Source organism: Podarcis erhardii (genome assembly GCF_964252035.2).
Source record: "Podarcis erhardii genome assembly, chromosome: 11".
NCBI classification, from domain to species: domain Eukaryota; kingdom Metazoa; phylum Chordata; class Lepidosauria; order Squamata; family Lacertidae; genus Podarcis; species Podarcis erhardii.
The window spans coordinates 7,332,230-7,350,788 of NC_138501.1; the positions used below are offsets into that span (position 1 = coordinate 7,332,230).

Genomic DNA, 18,559 nt, shown 5'->3' on the forward strand with positions numbered 1-18,559 from the left:
GGAAGGAAGAATTGTTTGAGTGCTTGAAAAACAATGGTTTCCATTTCTACATTATCCCAGCCCTATATATTCGTTGCCTATGTTCTCCAGGCAGGAAAATCAAAAGAGCAAAGATCTCAGATTGGCCATGGGGCCAACAAGAAGACTCCACTGGAATGCTACCTAAACAAAAAAATTATCCCCAAGTGGCATAAAGAATCATCTTGGGGGGCAGGATTAGCACAAGGACAGGTAGAATATACATCAGGGGTCAGCAAACATTTTCAGCAGGGGACCGGTCCACTGTCCCTCAGACCTTGTGGGGGCTGGACTATATTTTTTTGGGGGGGGAGGAAATGATGCAAGAGCACCAGGAGCCCCGGTGGCTGCTTTCCTGTGTCTTGTGAGCGACAGGGGCTGGCGGTGGTGGAGGGACGATGAGCGGCGCGCAAAAGGGCTCCAGAGAGGGGCTGCTTAAAATGGCGGCCGCTCAGGCACTGCTGTTGCTGGCACCAACAAAGCCCAGCCCCCTTCCTCCTGTAGGCTGGGCAGGGAGAAGCCAGGAGGAGCGAGGGAGGGAGGAAGCACAGCCACTGCCATGTGAGGAAGAGGGAGGGAGAGGGAAAGAACGTGTGCGCTGGCGATCCAGAAGGCAACTGGGCCTGATCCGGCCCGCGGACCTTAGTTTGCCTACCCATGATATACATAAATAATTATAACCGTTTCAGCTGTGATTCTCAGGATCATCAAAGCATCCAGCAACTATACGCTAATCGGTATACTGCACTTTTAATTCATCCCCAAGCATGAAGCTCTTTCCTTATCAAGCTACCTCAATTTAGCCTACAAGTTAAAATTGTGTGTGTAAACTCTCCTCACAAAGAGAGAGACCACTGAGGTGGCTGGTACCATTTGCTGCTGCTTTGACAAAATCCTGTGGAGCCGCATGGAGCTCAAATTCAAACTAGCTAGGAAACTCCGCTTAATTATGTGGGCATAAGATCTGGCAAATGCCTTGGAGCTAACCCTGCACAAAGTTAATGCAGGCAACAGGAGAGGGAGAGATCAGCAAACACAGAAGGTCTTTTGTTTTTGCTCTCCTTTAAATCTCATTCTTAAAATAATACAGCAAGCCCTTGTTTGTGTAAAAAAGAGAGCCGATTCATTTATTACAGCTAGAGCTTAGATATCTGATCACAAAGTTGAACTGTAGCTAGTTTTGCAAAAATGTCTTGCTCCAGCTGGGAGGCAGATGGTATAATACTGCTGGTAGTAATTTCCTGGAGAAAGAACAGCTACATAAAAATAATCAATTCAGAGCATACAAACTACTTCATTGTGTATCTGTAGTATACATGTGTCAGTTTATTATGATCAAGGCTGAGCTGGGCTACTGTGCAAATACAGAATTATAGGTATCAGATGGATAAGCCATGGTTTGCCCAAGCCTGGCTCATGTTTAGACTCCCCCAAACTACAAGCAGTACAAACCTTGGCCTACAGCTCATGTTTTGCACGCAGCAATACAGATTGGCTCAGCTCCAGGCAGTGCAGCAGTAGCAGGATGACCAAGCAAGGAACAAAATGGCTGCCGTTTTTACTATGAGCGCCTGTGGCTTCACACACTGGCATGGTTTGGCTTAGTGCTGCCTGTGAATCAAGGCCATTGAGTTGTATCCATTGGTTGCAAGGGCACAAGGCAGCTTGCAGTCCAGACTTTCTCTTCCTCTTCTCCCTGATGTAGACACCAAGGACCCTCTCTAGAGCAGTGGCTCCCAGCTGGTGGTCTGTGGACCCCAGGGCTCCCGCGTAACCCACCCAGGTGGTCCGTGGCACAGTGGCACCTTACACATAAGCTTGGCTTTTGAAAAAGGGGAGGTCTGCAGTACTTAGCTAATCGATAGCCACTGCTCTAGAGCGTTGCAGGACCTCCTGAGTGTATGCAGTTGCAGTACAAAGGAATTGGCCAATTCTTCCATCCAATTTTGGGCAAATCCCCCATCCCTCTGCAGTGGAGAAAAAGCACACCAGGTTGTGTTTGCAGGTACATTTGTATGCAACCCAAGAAACCTACCAAAAACCTCACAAGGGCACTTCCACAGCAGACTCTCTGCTAAAATATGTACATTTGCATGTACCTTTTTAGGATCTTTCTAGATGCTGAGGTTTTTCTAGGATGAAGTCACAGCTATGACTCAACCACTGAAAGGACAGTGTGCTACAATTCTTCTACTGTGGAGAAACGGCTAGTAATTAACGTTCAGACTGTTAATCCAATCTGCCAGTAGATGGAAATGATCCCACCAAGCATGACATTTCACATCCCTCGCAATGTGGAAGGAGCTGTTTGTTAGTCTCACAGGTTGTCATACCATCTTCACAACACCCCACTTCAGTTTTCCTCTTACGTTTTTTTCCCCTCAAGAAGCTGCTTCCAGCACAAGGTGTGTAAGTAATAATAAACTCTCTTTAAAATGTTTAAAATGCCTTTTTATTTTTAACCTCATTGTTTTGAATGTTGTGTTTGCCACCCTGGGCTCATTTGGAAGAGTATTCTTTATTCAATAAATAATAATTTTATATTAAATAATATTTATACAGTTTTAAGGCACCTTCCCTTTCACGGACAGCTACAATGGCGAGGCCCTTTCCATTATAGTAGAAAAGAGACAGTACTGGGATTTTTTTGACCCTAAAATAATACTGGATAAATCTACAGTCTATTTTGCAAAGAAAGACTTAGCAGCATTAGGACAAAGGAGGAGCTGCATAGAGAGGCCCAGAGCAGAGTGACAAGGATAAATAAATAGCTCTTACCTTCTCATCCATGTGTATTTTGTTAGTATTTTCCAACTGGAAGTTATGCAGGCTCTGAATTCTGTCAATCTGTTCCCTCTGTTTCTGCAGCTCTCCTTGGAATTCATTTTTTTTAATTTCTACAGCACCTCGTTCTACAGCCACCCGGCGGACTCTTCCTTCTAGCTCCATTATGCGGTTCTAAGAGGCAGCAGATACAAAAATTCAGAAGAGAATGTTTGCAGTCTTTGCTGTAAATGTGTGTAATCAAAATTTTAACTTCCCGATCTATGCTTGCAGAAAACAAAATTGGACACCGCACAACTACCAGTCACCTGTGAGCCCATGCTAAATGCTTCTAGAACATGGGATAGGATGGATGGTAAGGGGGAAAAATCACTAGGAATATTGATAATCAGTGCTGATGTGAGGAAAGATTCTTGTTCCTTGGGTTAGGGGCAGACAGGGTTGTGTGTAGTTAACAGGAAGTGAGGCAAAAACACTGAGTAGAGAGAGAAGGGACACAGAAGGAGCTATTTTCTCTTAAGTAGGGAGTAAGGCAGAAAATGGACTGAGGGGCAGAGGTGTTGGGTAGCTGGATGATTGTTCCACACACTAATTCAAAACAGCCAGTCCCAACTTTGTCTCTGGGTCTGTGTTCATATATGTGTATCCATAGGTATGAGAGAAACAGAAAGAGTTTTTTACATTGATATAGCAGGCAGCAAGGGTAGCATAAAGCTCCACAGTTTCCTGGTTGAGCAGGATTCAGTATTTAACTTCTATCATCACAACCTTTTCCCAGGCACTTCTCTTTTCTCTATTTGCTCTCCTGGCTAGCATCCAAATTCCTGTCAGGTATGATGATTTGGAAACCCTGAAGTGCTTTTTAAACTTCAATAATTCACTGCAATTCTGAACAAAGGAAAACATCTTTGCTGATTCCATCAATGTGGAAAACCAATAGAAGAGTAATACCTGCAAATCAATACTGCGGGAACTCGCAATCCAGTAATTGAATCCCAGGACTATTATACAAGCCACAAGCGCCGCCACTAGGAGGGGTGGAGACTTCATCCCGCGACGGCTATTTCCTAGTCCCACCATCTCAAAGTGAAGAGACTAATATCTGTTGATTGAAAGGGGGGAAAGGCATATTTACATATCCCTTTGCTGAACTTGCAGTTGCATCCAAGTCACACCAGAGACACTGACAGCCCAGTTACAAGCTCAGAAGTAAATCCTGTTCATTTCAACACTTAAATCTTATAAATTCCAGTTCTCTTGTTCTACAAAGATGGATGAACAAAGCTCAAATATAATCTGTAAACAAACGAAATAGTCTTTAAAAAGTTTCTACCATTTGTTTTACGTAGTATCTCCTGTTAACTTCAGTCAATAATTATTTTTTTAACTGTTCATGAAACCTTGAGATCTTTTTAAGATAAAGTTGGTAGAATGAATGAATGAGGCAGAAAAGGTATTAGTGACTGAAACCGATATACTTATATTTGATCATCTTCAGTTGTATCTCCTTGAGTAGCCCTATGGCAGCTGCTAGGGAAGAGCTGCCTCAGCTGGAACACTCAGAGAGAAAAGTTGGGCAGATCATGTCATATCAGTTCTGAATTTTACACAGGAATTATCTAACTTATACAGTGGAACTTCAGTTTTTGAACATACAGTCATACCTCGGGTTGCGATCGCTGCGGGTTGTGCATTTTCGGGTTACAGACGCGCCAAACCTGGAAGTACCGGAACAGCTTACTTCCAGGTTTCGGCAATCGCATATGCGCAGACGCGCTAAATCACGCTTTGCGCATGCGCAGAAGCGCCGAATCGTGCCACGCGCATGCACAGATGCGGTGCTGTGGGTTGCAAATGCTGCGGGTCACGAACGTGCCTCCCGCACGGATCACATTCGCAACCCGAGGTTCCACTGTAATCCGTTGCAGAAGTCCTTTCGACTTCCGAAACATTCGAAAACTGAAGATCAAAGGGCTTTCAGCATGTTCAATGGGGAAAATTGAGAAATGTGCCTTGGAAGCCATTCGACTTCCGAGGCACGTTCAAAAACGGAAGCATTCACTTCCGGGTTTTCAGCGCTCAGCTTCCAAACGTACGTTAGATGAGATGTTCAAAAACCGAAGTTTGACTATACACTTATTATCTGGAGGCGAGGAAAGGGGAAACTAACTATTCTGCTCCTTCCTTCACACAACACATTTTTACAACATTTAAAAAAAAAATTGTCTCTTTCTGCATGTGTTATGCTTGCGTTTGCGTCCACTTTAGAAAAATATTTCCTTGCCAATTAGGCCTCACTCTCGACAACCGTTTGGCAACATGAGCAAACCTCCATTTCAACAAAACCTGCTGTGACCTGGAAGAAGCGGTAGCGAATGAAAGTTTAGGTTTAACAAAAGTTCTTACTGTCACCCATTACTATAATCCTCAGCACAAACATTATAGAAAATGTAGGAACAATTGTGTTCATTTATTGCCTGGCTTCTCTCTAAAATAAGATATCTCACAACACAACCAATAGATTATACTAAAGAATAACAATTTAATAATGTGTTCAGTTGATTGCTTTGTGTTAAACACACCATTAAAACATGATATATAATGGGAGTTAGCAAATATATAGAGCTGAATTAGTACAAGCCTCAATGAAATTAACAAAGCTTGAACTAAATAAGCAGTATTAATATTCAATATGCTATCTTTACCAGTCAGCCAGACCCTTTTTTATCCATTCCACATTGGGTGGGTCTTCACAGAGAGGTGCCTCTGAGGCAACAGCATAGTGCCCCTTCTATCACTGCTGTGGCAAAGAGTTCCCCCCTGGTTCAGATCACATATCTCTTGGTTTTTAAATTAGTCTACATCTTGCATCAGCAATTATTAAGGCTGCCCTTGAAAACTGTTCAGTGGTACAGAATGCAGCTGATCAGCTTCTGGAAGGCAGGAAGATTAGAGAATGCAAAATACACCAGGGTTCCAAAGTCAGCCTTCCATGCACAGACCCAGGATGATAAATGTAATCTCTAAAGCCAATGATGGCTAATTTGTGGCCCTGAAGGTGACAACTCCCATCATCACAGACCGCTGGCCATGTTGACTGGGGCTGATGGGAGTTGGGAGTCCCACAACATCTGGAGGGCCACAGGTCAGCCAGCCCTAAATTGCCCAAGGCACTTGTTGTTGTTGTTGTTGTTGTTGTTGTTGTTGTTGAGTTGTTTAGTCGTGTCCAACTCTTCGTGACCCCCTGGACCAGAGCACGCCAGGCACTCCTGTCTTCTGCTGCCTCCCGCAGTTTGGTCAAACTCATGCTGGTAGCTTCAAGAACACTGTCCAACCATCTTGTCCTCTGTCGTCCCCTTCTCCTTGTGCCCTCCATCTTTCCCAACATCAGGGTCTTTTCCAGGGAGTCTTCTCTTCTCATGAGGTGGCCAAAGTATTGGAGCCTCAGCTTCAGGATCTGTCCTTCCAGGGAGCACTCAGGGCTGATTTCCTTCGGAATGGAGAGGTTTGATCTTCTTGCAGTCCATGGGACCCTCAAGAGTCTCCTCCAGCACCACAGGCCCTACATATAACTTGAATAGCAGAGCAACATAGCAATAATGAACAAGTAGCTGCCCAGAGGAAATGGCAGGCTCGCTCACAGCATTATATTTGCTTAGCATCATATCCTATTACTGGTTCCACTTAAGACATACAGGAAAGACCTATTAGGATTGAATGCTTTTGCTTTCTCATACAGCTCATTTCAGCAAGGACATCAATCAATGCAAAGCCAGATAAGAGACAATAAGAGCCAATGAAGAGACAATTTCACCATGACGTGTTCCTCCCCTTCCCTGGTGATGATATTGTGTGACTGAGGATAGGCTGGTCCTTGAGCAACATGCCAAGGTGGATGCTAATCATCACTATCCTCTCCAATGTTCCAAGGCAATCTTTATGTTCAACTAGGGATGGGGGTGGCGCTGTGGTCTAAACCACAGAGCCTAGGGCTTGCCGATCAGAAGGTCGGCGGTTTGAATCCCCGCCACGGGTGAGCTCCCATTGCTCGGTCCCAGCTCCTGCCAACCTAGCAGTTCGAAAGCACGTCAAAGTGCAAGTAGATAAATAGGTACCACTATGGCAGGAAGGTAAACGGAGTTTCCGTGTGCTGCTCTGGTTTGCCAGAAGCGGCTTAGTCATGCTGGCCACATGACCCGGAAGCTGTCTGCGGACAAACGCCGGCTCCCTCAGCCTATAGAGCGAGATGAGTGCGCAACTCCAGAGTGGGTCACGACTGGACCTAACAGTCAGGGGTACCTTTACCTTTAGAATCAACAAGATCCTCAAGGAGGATCTTGGTAATACTATATCAAATATAAAAAGTAAAAGAATGAAGAGATACTGAATGCTTCTGAGATTCATCAAAGCAAGTTCTGGAAGTCTTCAAAACAAAGTGTTTTTTAATAAGGAACACATCGTTTTCTCCCCTTATGATTTGTACTGAACCAACAGCACAGGGCAGAAAGCAAATATTCCACATCACCATGTCTGACTTGAAGTTAAGCCCAACAACAATAAAAATGCTGCAAATCAATTCTACTCTTGTCTACTGCATGCTGCAAATCATACTTGAAAGCAGTGATGCCACAAATAAATGCTATTTATCAGATGAATTATCTGAAAGTATAATTCTGACAGCATACGGCTGGTAGACATTGCTTGCAGACGACTTGCTTCAGTTATCATGAAAACCAGAAAGTCTTTCCCTAGAGGCACACTTTCCATATGGGAGGAAAAGAGGCAGGACCGGTACGTACATGCTGAATCACTAAACAGAGACTCAAGTCAAGAGTGGATAAATCTCTGTGGGATCTGTGGAACACATGGCAGAAATCACTGGGATTTCTGTTTTAACCCAGGCTACTGATTGATTGATTGATTGATTGATTGATTGATTGATTGAATGTATATAGCCACCTATCAATAAATATTCTCTGTACAGCCTTACACCAAAACATTTCTAAAATATACACAAATTAAAGCAAATAAAAACAGAGGAAACTTCCTTAACAAAAGAAAGAGCATTACAAAAATGTACAGCCCAGACCATGGGTAGGCAAACTAAGGTCTGGGGGCCGGATCCGGCCCAATCGCCTTCTAAATACAGCCTCCAGACAGTGTTTTTACATGAGTAGAATGTGCCCTTTTATTTAAAATGCACGTCTGGGTTATTTGTGGGGCATAGGAATTCGTTCATTCCCCCCCCCATATAGTCTGGCCCCGCACAAGGTCTGAGGGACAAAAAAGGTCTGCTTAAAAAAGTTTGTGGACCCCTGGCCCAGACAATGGTGTCCAACAATTCTGTGAACTGCCCCAAGACCTTATGATGAAGGGAGGTATATAAACCAAACCAAACCAAAACAAAACAAAACAAAATATGTTTGTAAGGAACAGAATGCAATGTTGTTGCCAGTTCACAACTCTGAAAACAGAAGTATATTCCTCAAGGCAAGAGGAAAAAAGGATGGCTTCTACTCCCTATTTCTGCCCTGGTCACTTTGGTCTGGCTCACTTCTGTCTGCTGCATAGTCTTCCAACTATTTTGAAAGCTACTATTTCTAGCCTTGAGTCCTGCTCAAATGAACAGGCAGGGAAAGGGGTTCAAATGACAGGAGAGGCCAACTGGAGGAACAGTAAAGAAAAACCTTGCTGCACTGGGAAATTTAAGGTTTGCACACATGTTTTCTGGTTTGGGACTCATCCAAAACACTGTGCAGTACTGATTGTATTCAAATAGGAGGTGGCAGGATTTGTCCAGGTCAGATATGTTAAATTTTAGCCGCTAAAACAAGTAACAGTGTACTCACTGGAATTTTAAGATTAGAAACATGGGAAACTCCTTATATCAAGTCCATGTAGTTCAGTGTTGACACTGACTGGCTCAGAGCAGCTTACAAAAACTAAAACACTAACAAAACAATATAAAAACAGTTAATAATTTCTTCAAGGTATTTATAAGCAACATTCTGGGGACATGCCTCCACAAAGTGATGCGTAAGAAGGGAGTATACTTTTTAACATAACTTGTTAAATTATAATTAGTGAATGATGTATATAATATATATATATATATATATATATATATATATATATATATATATGCAGGTTTTGGTGTCCTCGGGTGTCTTCCCGTGTAAAAGTTGGGGTGTCTAGGCGACGTTTCGACGAGGTCTCACTCGTCATCTTCAGGCTGGTGCTTTCGGCTTCTTGTTACTGGAACAGAGCAGGATCTCAGTGTTTGAGTTCCTATAAATACTGTAGAGGGGGTGTGGTGTATAGCCTCCAATGTTCTGGGCAGAGAGGAAGTTCCCAGGCTAGTGTGCCTTTTCTTCTTTTGTTCCTTAATTACTTGAGAGATATCTTGAGTGGTTTCTTGAGTGATATCCTGAGTACCACTTAGGTGGGTCATTAGGTGTGGATTAGTTGTTAAAGTCTTTGTGTCTTGACCTCTTGAACTTTGTGAAGAGTTTTCCTGAGAAGATGGCTGTACTGTACTTAGTTGTGCTCTGGCTTGGCTTCGTGTATAGGGGCGAGCTGTGGTTTTGTGGCTTGTGTCAGCCAGATCTGTGTAGGGATTGCAGGGGGGTGCAGCATCCGGAGGTGCCATGGAACGCCAACACCAATCAACCACACCAGACCCAAACCCAGACCCTCTCCACAGATGAATTACAGACACCATCCAGTAGCCAATCCATGGTGGCACCTCCGGATGCTGCACCCCCCTGCAATCCCTACACAGATCTGGCTGACACAAGCCACAAAACCACAGCTCGCCCCTATACACGAAGCCAAGCCAGAGCACAACTAAGTACAGTACAGCCATCTTCTCAGGAAAACTCTTCACAAAGTTCAAGAGGTCAAGACACAAAGACTTTAACAACTAATCCACACCTAATGACCCACCTAAGTGGTACTCAGGATATCACTCAAGAAACCACTCAAGATATCTCTCAAGTAATTAAGGAACAAAAGAAGAAAAGGCACACTAGCCTGGGAACTTCCTCTCTGCCCAGAACATTGGAGGCTATACACCACACCCCCTCTACAGTATTTATAGGAACTCAAACACTGAGATCCTGCTCTGTTCCAGTAACAAGAAGCCGAAAGCACCAGCCTGAAGATGACGAGTGAGACCTCGTCGAAACGTCGCCTAGACACCCCAACTTTTACACGGGAAGACACCCGAGGACACCAAAACCTGCATTCCTGTACCCGTGAAAATCTACGAAAGCATATATATATATATATATATATATAAAAATCTGTATTATGGTTTGTTTATTTACAGGTATATAGTTGTTCTTCAGTGCAACCTGAAGGTCTTTACCAAAATGTGTTGGCCACTGTACCATTTAATGGTACATTTCAAATTTTCCGTAACTACTTTGAAGCTTTGCTGCTTTTTGCTTGCTTGTTTAACCCAAAAGCCTTCTATTTGTGATCCAAAGATACAAAAACCTTAAACCAGGTGTGTGTCAAGGGTTGCTAAAAGGAGCATTTTCACACTATTTGCTTTAACAGTCAAGCTTCCTTTTTGAAATGTAAATGGAATGTTAATGAGTAACACTTATAGTACTACAGTACTGCTTTACAACCGCAATTACATAGCTCTCTGCCCAAAACAAGAATCTGGTGGTAATTCATACTGAAATTGGTTATTCTTTACCAAATAACTTTTTTTAAAAAAGCATTTGTCTTTTGCTGTATTATCAAAGATCCTGCCTGGTATGGATGGTTGCTTTGTCAATAACATTCCATTATGTTCACTTGTTGCTTTTATAAGCAAAACATCAGAAAAGAGTCTAATCTTGACAACTTAGAAAAGTAGTTGAGAAGTTTAAACACCAAACTCTGCATATGGTTGAGCATGTGTGTGCATGAGTGTGTCTGTGAGAGAGAGAGCATGCATGCTGTTCTACAAACTCTCCCACAATGTTCCCCCCACTTTTCCCACAGACCACAGGCAAACCCAGGCAAAGTTATGTTTCCATAACATGGGGTACAGTACATTTTAGAGGCATGTATTTTACATATCCATTGCCGATCTATGCACAACGCAAAACAAGCGCACACACACACACACACACAGAGAGAGAGAGAGAGAGAGAGAGAGGGAGAGAAGTTTGAAGCCACCAATATCCCCTGAAGTCTTTTCAGAGTCCCATAAATTCTACATTCAGGGAAGGGTCAGAAATTGAGCAAACTCAAAAAAGTACCGGTATGTTTGTTTTCAAGGGCTGGGAATAACTTCCTCATGAAGCCACCTGGTGATGGTGGGTCCTTGAAGAAACCATGGTGCTGATGATGGCCAGCCATTAGCCCCATAGGCAGAAGGCACACAGGGAAAAGTTGCCATGGTAACAGTAGGTATGATGTCATCATGGGTAAAAAGTGGGTTTTTTGCAGTAGGCTTTTGAAACTGAGGTTAAGAGAGATGGGGGATACTGAAAGGCACCAGCTGGAGGCTGCACTTAGAGACGGGGGGCGGGGGGCAGGGGGGCGGATGACTGCTGCTTTGGATCCAAGCTTGCTGAAGCTATTAGGGGAGCAACAAGAGACACTCTAAGGGCATAATGTTCTGCATGCATATTCTCCACGGAAGGCTTTAGATGTAAATTTGTGTAAAATAAACCATATTTCTGAAAAAGACGCTAGTCTCTTCTGTGCCTCTTTCCAAAGGAACACAAACCCTAGTTAAATGCCAAGACCCCTGGAAACTCTTGTTCAGCAGAGATTGGGGTGGCCTGTAACATGTTAATATCCAACATTATGTCAATATCTAAAAATGTGTAGCATAAACACCGACAACTGAGAAACACTGGCCTGCGAGAGCTTCAATTGGAGAACAGCCTTTACCGAAGGTGTCGTGGGCTTTGAAAACGCTCGAACTCAGGACGCAAGGGAGAAACGTGCTAAGAGGAAGGCACGCTTGGCAAATCCACACCGTGATCAACTCCTGACTGGAAACCTATGTCCCCACTGTGGAAGGACGTGTGGATCCAGAACCGGCCTCCACAGTCACTTACGGCTCTGTTAAAACAGTGTTCATGGAAGAAAATCTTACTTGGCTGCGAGTGATCGCCAAAGAAGAAGTTAATATCCAAGCCTTCATATGTATTCCAACTGATTAAAAAATGCTCACTGTAATGAACTATATTTTCCCATCAAAGCATAATAAATTACACTACAATAATTCTATTTTTTCACAGTCAACGTGTAAAGAACTGAAGTCAGAGTCTGCATGAGGTTTAATTCTAAGGGGACAATCCTCTGCTCAGTATAAAGTCGGCTGAATGATTTCAGGATGCCACGTTAGTGCTTTTCCACTGTCAGAGAAAGAGCTACATTGGTTGGGCAATCTTATTCCCTTGCGTGCATCATCAACAGAAGGGAAGAAGTAAAAGCTTCTCATACACCCTTCCCATACTGCCTGCAGCAAAATGGCAGGGCAATAGAAGTGGCTATTGCCCTGCCTTGTAGGTTCCCCCTCCCTCCATAAATATGCAATGAAATTACTCTGTAAATAATTTAAACCTGATGCACAGTGAGGTGATTTTTGGATTGTTGTGTCATAATTTGCACACCGTCTAACAGCAGGAATAAAATAAAGCATCACTCATTATCATAATCACGCGCAGTGTAATCCACCTATAGAATAATGCAACTCCCTAATAAATAACTCCCCCTCGGGTGTCACTACTGATACTTGCTTAGAAAATGTATTTATTTGGCATTGTTTTTTGAATACACCTAAAGGGCTGTATAAAGTTGGTTGACTGCAGCCCACATGATGAGGGTAACTCGTCTTCATCATGAGAAATGTTTGTTTCTGAATTCTTATCTTTTCCATGTACAAAATAATGCTGAATTCTTAAGAAATTGCATGTCTTCTCAAGTGGTATGTTTTAAAGCTAACATTAGCGTCATCTTTAGTGTACTGCATTTCAATTCCTTAAAAGTACTAAGACTAATCTATGTATTATCGGGACAAAAAGAGAGGGATTAAGCAATGCATACAAAATAACCACCAACACTTTGTGTTTGCAACACAAGTATTTTATACCCAAAATAATAACTAACAGCAGCAATTCAAGTTAAAACTAGCCTACTTGTATTGTCAAAGTGATGTTAAACTTTTAGAAGCTAAAAGGGGGGAGTAACTTTGAGTAAACTAGTTTAGATTTTTTTCTATCTGCATAACTGCTGTACATATAGCCCAACTGAGCAATCAGAAGTTTGTGTTTTTGCTAAAGATTAGGTAAAGGAACACCTGACCGTTAGGTCCAGTCGCGGGTTGCGGGGCTCATCTTGCTTTACTGACCAAGGGAGTTGGCGTACAGCTTACGGGTCATGTGGCCAGCATGACTAAGCCGCTTCTGGTGAACCAGAGCACTGCACGGAAACGCCATTTACCTTCCCGCCAGAGTGGTACCTATTTATCTACTTGCACTTCATGCTTTCAAACTGCTAGGTTGGCAGAAGCTGGGATCGAGCAATGGGAGCTGACCCCATCAGGAGATTTGAACCACCGGCAAGCCCTAGGCTCTGTGCTTTAACAGAAATTAGATACTACAGTAGATATGAAAATCTGAACATCAAAGAGGAAGTACTTCAAAGATACCATGCAGCAATTCAACATTTTCGACTCCTCCACAAAAGCACAAAGACATATTAATAAATGTCACAACCTGAAACACTCAGTATATACTATCTGAATCACAGAGTAAATTATTTAACCGTAGGGTCTTAATCTCAAGACATTCGTAGGCCCTCTTAAAAATCAGCTAATGACTTCAGCGTAACTTGATTCGTGGCAATTTGAAGTATCTCAAACATAAACCAGAACTGGGAATCATTCTGCATTTATGGGATGACTTTTTCAACCAGTGCAAGTAATGAGATCCCACAACCTACATCCTCCTTCTTTCCATGCCCCTTTCAGAGGTGCCAACGTCAACAGTGGTCTCTTCTTAAGAAGCAACCATGACTGAGCAGCTTTAATTTTCCAACCACCATGAGCTGCTTCACTCCCTAGAAATGTCAGATTGCATTCTCAAGCCAAAAGTCTTTTTAAGGGGTGAGGAGCCAAGAATCCTGCTGGACTGCGCTTCTTCTCGACTTTTAGATGTGCCTTGGGGAGACATTGCCAAAGCGCAGGTGAGGCTCCCGAGGAAAGGAAGGGCGCGCATTCCGACTGCGCCCATCCCCACCGTTCTCTCGTCTGGTGGGAGAGGGGGGGGGGTCTGCTTGGGACGCCTCGATTTGGGGGGGCTGACCTCGCTTTAAAGCGCCATGGGAGCCCCCGAGAAAGACAGAGCCCCCTTCAGACCAGAAGAAGGCGGGGAGACTTCGGCGCGCAACCACATCCCCTCGCTCCAAATGGAAAGGTCGGGGGGGGGCGCAGGGAGAGGCGGCCGCGCGCCCAGGGAACCCCGCCGGCCGGGCAAGCGCGCGCGCCCTCTTCGCGCGGGGACTTGGGTGCGCCCCGAGGAAGACCCCCGGCGCGCCTCCGCGCCCCTTGGCTGGCGGAAACGCGCGCGCAAGAAAGAGAGAGAAAGAGCCGGCCGTGCGCAATGCGCCTCGAAGCGCCGGCCTGCGCGGAGACGCCTCCTGGCCCGCTTTCATTCCTCGAGGGAAGAAGAGGGCCTTTTCCCCGGCGCTGCCCCTTCCTCGGCGCAGAAGGAGGCCGGGTCTGAGGAGAGGCAAGGCGGAGAGGGGGCTCACCTTCCGCGCTGCGCGCCGCCTGGCCTCCCCGGCGAGGCCCGCTCCTCCCGCCGGCTGCCCGAGGAGCAGCAGGGCGAGCGCCGCTCCCTGGCCCCGGGGAGAAGGCGAGGAAGCTGCCCCGGGGAAGGCTTCTCCTTCCCGGCGCCTTGGCCAACCTGCCCGCCTTCCTTCAGTAGTACCAGCAGCCGCCGCCGCCGCCGCTGAGGGAGAGGAGGCGGCGGTGGGGAAGCCCAGAGGCGAGCCGGAGGAGCTGGCGCTGCTGCTGCTGCTGCTGCTGCAAGGAGGCACTGCGGGCAGAGCAGGAAGTGCAGCAGGCGGCAAGGAAGCGGCGGGAAGGGCTGCCCAGGCTGGCCGCGCAGGTTGCGCGCCGGGAGCTGCCCCCGCGCCGCCCCCCGCAGCCGCTTGCGCGCGCGCGCTCCCAGGAGGAGGAGGAGGAGGAAGAAGAACCGGCTCCGTCCTGCAGCACCTGCTCCCTCTCGCCCGCCGCCCGCTTCCTGTCTGGGGAAGACGGGCCGGCGAACAAAGGCTCCTCCGGAGAAGGACGAGACGGCAGTCGATGGAGCCGAACAACGCGAGCGTTTCTGGGGGGGCCTGCAGCGCTCAATAGCGTGGGGGGGGGGGGAATCAAGGTACACATTAGGGCGCACAGAGGGAGCATTTTATTAAAGGAAATGGAAAAAAGAGAAACGGTTCCTCGAGAAAATGCACAAATGCAATAGTAATACGAAAGAAGGAAGGGCCGTTAGTGGTTTGCAAAAACCGAAATATATAGGTTTAAAACGCATTATAAGTGATCCCAAACGTTATTAACACACTGCTGCCCACTAAAAGTTGCATGATACAGCAGAGAACATTAGCCCTCAGTGATGCATATAAAATAAACATGAAATGGGATGGCTGGCACAATTTCAAACCATGCCTTCCATGGGAAGCCTGTTGTTCCAAAATGACAGAAAGGCTCCTAATGTTTTGATTTTTTTTATGCAAGAACAAAGTCTGAACAAATATAAGCTAGATGATTAGGATTGCAGACCTGTTTAACATAAGCTTAGCATACCAGATTTGTTCAGCCAGTGAAAGGCCCTTTGTTTTCTTTTTCTGTTATTTGCCTATACAGTGGTACCTCGGGTTACAAACACCTCTGGTTACAGACTCCGCTAACCTAGAAATAGTACCTCAGGTTAAGAAATTTGCTTCAGGATGAGAACAGAAATCGTGCTCTGGCGGTGCGGCAGCAGGAGGCCCCATTAGCTAAAGTGGTACCTCAGGTTAAGAACGGTTTCAGGTTAAGAACGGACCTCCGAACGAATTAAGTACTTAACCAGAGGTACCACTGCATTGGCTAGGAATACATTGATCTTAGTTTATAAATTGATTATATTTGATAGTTTTTATTCTGAAGGGAGAAGAAACATCTAATATTCCCTTCATCTTGTTAGATGCAGAGTAGAAGTCTTGACAGCAGCATCACTATGTCAGGGATTAGATGATCCCTGAGGTATTGCACTTTTCAATTTTGATTCTTATCTCTAGAGATACCTAGCCTGGATCTCTGTATCCCAAGTGAGTCTGAAATTATATTCTACAATTACTCAGATGATACTTGCTCCTTTGGTACGTCAGTACCAAAACAGGAATGACATCTCAAGGCTGACAGAAAAAGTATGTGGTTCTTCACATGGTCAGCTGCCTTTTAGCAAGATTGCATTAAACATTTTCACCTAAAGGCTTAGATGAAAACTTTCCACAGAAGACAGGTCTGGTTAAGGTGCAAAGAGCCTATGACAGAGGATCAGACCATGGGGTTAAAAATCTGCCAAGGTGATAATATAAATGCCTTGTACATGGACACATGTTCCTTTCTGCAAGGAACCATCACTGGAACTTAAGTGCTTACAGATGTGCTGCATCAAGCTGGTGGACACCAAACGGATGTATAGCAGGCCTTGCACCTGAATTTTTAGGGCTCCTCCACAGCCTGTTCATTCATCCTGGTTTGCAAAGCTTGTTGTTGTTGTTGTTTAGTCGTTTAGTCATGTCCGACTCTTCGTGACTCCCTGGACCAGAGCACGCCAGGCACTCCTGTCTTCCACTGCCTCCCGCAGTTTGGTGAGACTCATGTTTGTAGCTTCAAGAACACTGTCCCACCATCTCGTCCTCTGTCGTCCCCTTCTCCTTGTGCCCTCCATCTTTCCCAACATCAGGGTCTTTTCCAGGAAGTCTTCTCTTCTCATGAGGTGGCCAAATATTGGAGCCTTAGCTTCAGGATCTGTCCTTCCAGTGAGCACTCAGGGCTGATTTCCTTAAGAATGGAGAGGTTTGATCTTCTTGCAGTCCATGGGACTCTCAAGAGTCTCCTCCAGCACCATAATTCAAAAGCATCAATTCTTCGGCGATCAGCCTTCTTTATGGTCCAGCTCTCACTTCCATACATCACTACTGGGAAAACCATGGCTTTAACTATATGGGCCTTTGTCGGCAAGGTGATGTCTCTGCTTTTTAAGATGCTGTCTAGGTTTGTCATTGCTTTTCTCCCAAGAAGCAGGTGTCTTTTAATTTCGTGACTGCTGTCACCATCTGCGGTGATCATGGAGCCCAAGAAAGTAAAATCTCTCACTGCCTCCATTGCAAAGCTTACTCAGTGTTTATTCTTATTTCTCTAGAAGGGAATTATAGGACAATGAGCATTCATCCTGATTTGCTTGCAGTCAGTTTGCATATCTTCCCATCAATGTTTTGTTCATCCCATCCCTTTCCTAACCACAAAAGTCAGTGTTGTTGTTTTTTAAATAGATTTGGTGTGCTAGGGTGACAGAGCACTTCAATCCATTTAAACTGCACAAAGGTAAATATCTGGTATTAACTTGAATCCTTCCCACAATATTGTGACAACCTGGAAGCACCCTCAGAAATAAAAAAAACAAAACCATTTTCATTCCACGAGCTGCAGAGGGCGAAGGAACAGTAGGCAGCCAGAACAAACAGAAGGTTGGGAGGTGAACTTTAAACATCCGCACCCAGCAAGCATGCACATACAAACCTTCGCTGGTTGCCTTTGTCCCAGAGGCACTGAAGTTTCTTAACCAGCTTGGCAAAACCGCACTGTCCCTTGGAAATGCACAACACCAACTGCTAGAGTGGGTGCCAGAAAGTATCCTTCCAGTGGTGATTTCTCCCCAAAATCATGATTCCGCCCCCCAGATGCTCACTTAACTTTAGTAACATTAAACATGGCACCTTTAGAATAGTTATTTCAAGGGTGCACCTAAAGTAGGGGCCAGCAAACTTTTTCAGCAGGGGGCTGGTCCACTGTCCCTCAGACCTTGGGGGGGGCAGACTGAGGGACAGTGGACCAGACTATATTTTTTTGGGGGGGGGAATGAACAAATTCCTATGCCCCACAAATAACCCAGAGATGCATTTTAAATAAAAGGACACATTCTACTCACGTAAAAACACCAGGCAGGCCCCACAAATCACCCAGAGATGCATTTTAAATAAAAGGACACATTCTACTTATGTAAAAACACTGATTCCCAGATTGTCTGCGGGCCGGATTTAGAAGGTGATTGGGCCGGATTCGGCCCCCAGGCCTTAGGTTGCCTACCCATGACCTAAAGCAGGGATCAGCAAACTTTTTCAGCAGGGGGCCGGTCCACTGTCCCTCAGACCTTGTGGGGGGCCAGACTATATTTTGAAGGGGGGGGGAATGAACAAATTCCTATGCCCCACAAATAACCCAGAGATGCATTTTAAATAAAAGCACACATTCTACTCATGTAAAAACACCAGGCAGGCCCCACAAATAACCCAGAAATGCATTTTAAATAAAAGCACACATTCTACTCATGTCAAAACATGCTGATTCCCAGACTGTCCGCAGGCCGGATTTAGAAGGCAATTGGGCCACATGCGGCCCCTGGGCCTTAGGTTGCCTACCCATGACCTAAAGGGTATTGCTCCACTGTTACCTTTGGATGGGATAGATTTA

General features: G+C 45.1%; 1 protein-coding gene across 1 annotated transcript in view; it reads right to left on the minus strand.

Moving 5' to 3' along the window:
- GOLM1 (golgi membrane protein 1) overlaps positions 1-14,763 on the minus strand; it is a 28,478-nt gene extending 13,715 nt beyond the window's left edge. The window contains exons 1-3 of the mRNA XM_081881059.1: positions 14,569-14,763; positions 3,754-3,904; positions 2,797-2,976 (exon numbers count right to left, since the gene is read on the minus strand). Coding sequence (XP_081737185.1) covers positions 2,797-2,976; positions 3,754-3,882 — 309 coding nt within the window. The 5' untranslated portion in view covers positions 3,883-3,904; positions 14,569-14,763. The remainder of the gene's footprint in view (positions 1-2,796; positions 2,977-3,753; positions 3,905-14,568) is intronic.
- Positions 14,764-18,559: the final 3,796 nt, after the last annotated feature.